Raw genomic sequence first — 4942 nt, 5'->3', positions numbered from 1 at the left:
AGCCCCATGTGCAGTTGGGAGCTGAGCTCTCTGCCCATGTGTGCCAGCCGTGCCTGTTTGTCCCCTCAGGGTATGGCTCAGTGAGGGGACAGATCAGGACAGGCTCCAGTGGGGGTCAGAAAGGACAGYACACACCATTTTTGGTGCTGGGTTTTCTCCCCAGCAGCATTTGCATCTCTTTAATTACTCTGCAGTTTGGTCACCTGGGACTTATCCCAGTTACTGTGTTGGTGTTTCACTGTCTTATTGGCTTCTGTGAATGCTCAGAAGAGTGAGCATCAAAATACTGCTGCTTGGTTTATCCCTGTTTTCATTTACTCCTCCACTGAGGGCTGGGGAGATTTCCTACATTGCCATTCAGTCRTTACTCATTTTGAACTCAGGTGATCACTTGCCTCTTCAGAAGCTCTTTTCATCCCAGTGCCAGCAGTTCCATGAGTGCTGCAGAAATCCAGAACCTCTCTGTTCCTGTTTTCCTGAGCAAGGAATCAAATTCCCTTTTAACAAGACACTGGGACTCTGGAGAAAGAAAAGGCCTTATCCAAGGAGTGATACATAAAAAAAAAAGCAGTAGAGTTCAGTGGATGTTGGGCTGTGATCTAGTTCTGTGTGTGTGAATTTTGGAATATTGCTGGCTGCATGGACACATGCAGATATTTGAGCCCGCTCTTGGAATAAGTGCAGTGTTTTGGRGCAGCATTAGCACACTTAAGGTGATGAACCACAGCAAAGATCACATTGTTGAACATGTCACAGGATACCTGTTCTTCCTGGGGGATGTGGTGGGTGAGGACTTGAAGAAATGTTGGGATGTTWGCTGGCTACAGGCAGGGCTTAGAAGAAAGGTTCAGCCTGGCCATCTGTTCCGGGCTCTGTTTGCAGTAGCCAAGGTGGCTTTTCTTACTCATAGGGGAAGAAGTTCAGGCACTTGGCTGTAAAATGAGGAGCCTTCCTCAAAACTGGCTGTTCCACAGAGACTTTGTAGCCAGAAGGACTGTGCAGTGTATGTGGATTACGTGTTGAGCTTTGTGCTTCGTCCAGAGATGGGAATGGAACTGGGGAAGGGTCTGGAGCACGAGTCTTGAGGAGTGGTAGAGGGAGCTGGGGAAGGCTCAGCCTGGAGAAAATGAGATGGGGACGGGAGATGACCTTCTCACTCTCTACAACTCTGACAGGACAGTGCAGACAGGCGGCACTTGCMCTTGTCTCCCAGTGAACAACAGGTAGGACAAGAGGAAACAGCCTCAAGCTGCACTGGGGGAAGTTCAAGTGATCCATTTTTGTGAGCAGTTTTGTGTTGTGAGCAGTTTCTTCATGGAAAGGTTTGTTTGGCCCTGGCACCAACTGGCCAGGGCAGAGGTGGAGTCCTCATCCTTAGAGGGATTGAAAAGTTGTGTGGATGTGGCACTTGGGGACATGGGRCAGTGCTTTGGGTTGGCAGTGCCGGGGGAATGGTTGGACTCTGTGGTCTCAGAGGGCTTTTCCAAACCAAACAAATGCCTGGTTCTGTGATTTTCTGTGGGTCTAATGCAATCCCTGTCATTCTTGCAGGATGCCCACAACTGCATTCCCGAGCTGGACAGTGAAACAGCCATGTTCTCTGTCTACGATGGACACGGAGGTAACTGCGTCCACTTTGCTCTGTCCTTTCCTTCAGTGTGATCCTCTGGGCTGTCCTTGGCTGCTGGGGCATCCATCTATTGTAGGAATTCTGCTCTGTGATGGGAAGCATTTGCTTTGATAGATACCCTCAACAGAGGTTCTGAACCTCTTYGGGGCTCTAGTAGGAAGCTCAGGGTTTGATCTGAAATTTAAATCAGCTTTGCATTTCATCTTTTATACCTTTTGAGAATGGCTGGTTTTGTGGTGGGTAAGCTGGGCAGGAGAGTCACTGAAGAAAAAGTGGTAAGAAAAATCACTTGAGATTGGCTCTAGACAGTGTGTGCTGGTGGTTGCCCAAGGAAAGAGTGAAAATCAGAACAGGCAGATCAGTTCCCCAAATAAGGGTTCCCTAAACTGGAGACTGCAGCCATTCCATCCTGGAGACATGCTAGAGTCTTCTGGATGAACTAGTTTTTCACGAATTTGTCTAAGAGCATTTTAAGCAGGTATCTGTATTTGGTGATGCTTGTACTGTGCATTTTGAATAAAATAATTACTTGAAAAAGATAGGGTTAAATCTGCTACCTGATAATTTCACTGCAGTATCCATAACACTTACAGGGAATGAGTGAATAATCACTCTGGTAGTATTTTTCACTTTTACTATTTTGGACTCCATGTCTTTTTATCCAGTCAGAGGAGCCCTAGGCTTGTCTCTGCTTGTAAGACTGAATATTGCTCTAACCTGCTGTTGCTAATATTACTACAGAATTTCCTCTCCCAGTATTATGTAAGAGGTCAAGATTTTGTTGTTAAATCTTGCAAATTATTTTAATTTTGATCCTCCTGAGTCATCCATCATGTTTTACTGACCTCTTTTTCTGCTAATTTATGTAAATGTTGAACAACATAGCTTTTCAAAGAGCTCTGCCAGTGACCATCCTCCATTCTGAAAACTGCTCCTGTCCAACCTCCTTGCTTTTCCCGTGGCAGCTTAGTATGGAAAACATTTGATGATTTATTTGAAAGCTTTTTTAAAATCTCTGTGGAGTAAATGAACTAAAGTGCCTGYTTCCTCCTGTTCATTGGCTCTGTAAGACAATGGCCAGTTTGTGACTCACTGCTCTGTATGTAGCAAGTAGCTTTTCCAAACGTGTCATCTATGTRTTTCATGTTCTGAAATTGTTTTTCTTGAACTTCATCTTAGTGTGCAGACCCCTGTGTGGAGCAGTCACTGATATTCTGAAGGGTATCTCTGAGAACATGGGGATGATGGGTTGGTGAGGCAGAGACTGACAGGGAAATAGGATCAGGAGCTACTCACCTCAGTGCAAAAACTCAGAAACTCTGTGGGTCAGGTRAAAATAAAGATAAGGTGCATCTGCCAGAAATGGGTCAGGAAGGAATGGTATCAAACCATCTATTCTGCTCTGGGCTCAGTGTGTTGGTTTCTGAGCTGCCAAGGTCTTACTCCATGTGTTGGGTTTTGAAGAGACTTTGGACACTCATGACATTCCTGTTTGTGTAGGACATGAAGTATCATGTTTGGGATTCTTAAATGCATTGGGGAAGATTCAAGATGGACATTAGGGAAAGACATGGAATGGCAAAGCACTGGCATGAGTTTCTAATTCATATTTTAGATATCTAATGATTGAATCTCTACAGCTCTTCCTAGACAAACCGTATCAGGAAGAATGTGGATATAGGTGAACCTGACTTAAAAGAACAACTTTTGCCCATCCCTACTATCGTGTGATTTTGTTCATGTTAGTTCTTTAGTTTGAAATAATTTCTCAGGTCTCTCCCATGTAAGAATAAAGTTTTTGGGTGGGAATCTCACTAAGCTTTATTAGCTGCCAGTGCAAAAAACGTGAACATGGCTTCTCTTATGTACCTTGCTCATCTCTCAGCCTGAAACTCTCCAGTAAGCTTCCTGCTCCAGATAGGTTGGGAAAAGTTTTTATTACTGTGTTATTTGAAAARGGGTGAGTTTGGGGGTAGTTTTTCATATTAACTTTTTCCATTTCATTCATCAGTTTTTCTCTTGTGTTTTTCTCTGTGTGGACAAGCCTTCCAGTGTTTGAAGGATACTGCTGGGCAAGTTTTTTGCCATCCCCCAGTTTCCTTTTTATGTGCTCTGGCCTCCCTGCCCCCAGATTCTGGAGAATGATGTTTGTACACTCTGCCCCTTTGATCAGTCTCTGTTGCTGTCTACTTGTGCTTTAGCCTTTCTTTTAACAACTGTCTTCAGTGACATCTTCCATTGATTGTCCSTCTTGAGGTTTATTTCTCTCTTTGCTATTTTACTTTTATTTTTAAAAAATATTATTACTGTTATTGTTTTAAACTCTCAACTCAAGGTTTCTTCCCTTTTACTCTTCCAGTCCACTTCCCCACCCCACAAGAGGTGGTTTAGTGGCTGGGCAGTGCTTAGTTGCCATCTGGAGACAAAGCACAACATTTCTTGGCACCCCCCATGGGGCTGGAAGGGTTGGAGCTAGCAATGGATAGACAGAGCGTGTTAGAGGGGATTTGTGTCTGTTAACAGCTGCAGGYCATAATGGTGGTCAGCTCTTCCCAAGATCATTTACCTGACCCACAGCATGCTCTTTTGTGTGCTGKACCTGTTAAAGGCTGGTATTGGATCCTGCCATACACTGGGCTGTGCAGTGTTTGGTGTATTTGAGAGATCTCTTACTCAAATGCTGACCCTGAGTGTCATATGGCATTTGGGCTCTGCACTGAGGTCATTGCTGTCCTTCAGGTTCCATTTCATGGAGACAGCTGACAATTTCTCACCTTCCTCCAAGAGGTTTTTGTGGAGAAAACACAGAATGGCCAGGGCCTCATGACCCTCACAAGCAAGACTTTCTTCCTCATATCACATCTAGAGCTGCCTTCTGTCAGTGTGGAGCAGTTTCCCCTTGTCTTGTCACTCCAGCCCTTGTCACAGGTCCTCTCCAGTGTTCCCAGGTCASATCCAGTCTCTTTGTTCCCTGGAGCTGTACCATGGAATGCTGTGCAGCGCTGTGTAGCAGTGGCCATTTTTCTGTTTCTGTTCTCTGTCAGTGGTGAATTGATCCCTGCTCTGCAGGGGACATTGGAAAAGTCCCTTGTCTGCTCCTCCCTCCCTCCCTCCAAATCTCCCCACTTCTCTGCTTCCCACTGCATTCCCTTTGCTGAACTGATGTCTGGCTGCTGCTTCCCATCACTTCCCCTGCTCCTCATTCCTTCACAGAGCACAGCTCCTCATCCTGCCTGGCTGCCTGCACAGCTGCTGGTGGATTTGGAGAAGGCCAGGGAAGTTGGGCTGTGCAGCAGGAAGATCAGGAGTTGT

At 45.5% G+C, this 4942-nt stretch overlaps 1 protein-coding gene across 1 annotated transcript in view; it reads left to right on the top strand.

Moving 5' to 3' along the window:
* The window catches only part of PPM1G (protein phosphatase, Mg2+/Mn2+ dependent 1G), a 16835-nt gene that overhangs the window by 3475 nt on the left and 8418 nt on the right, over positions 1-4942 (top strand). Inside the window, exon 2 of the mRNA XM_057386023.1 lies at positions 1552-1621. Coding sequence (XP_057242006.1) covers positions 1552-1621 — 70 coding nt within the window. The remainder of the gene's footprint in view (positions 1-1551; positions 1622-4942) is intronic.

Source organism: Malurus melanocephalus, unplaced genomic scaffold (assembly GCF_030028575.1).
Source record: "Malurus melanocephalus ecotype Western Australia unplaced genomic scaffold, MMel_1.1 scaffold_901, whole genome shotgun sequence".
Classification (NCBI taxonomy): Eukaryota; Metazoa; Chordata; class Aves; order Passeriformes; family Maluridae; genus Malurus; species Malurus melanocephalus.
The sequence above is the reverse complement of the archived record's forward strand: the minus strand, read 5'-3'. Positions and strand labels throughout refer to the sequence as shown.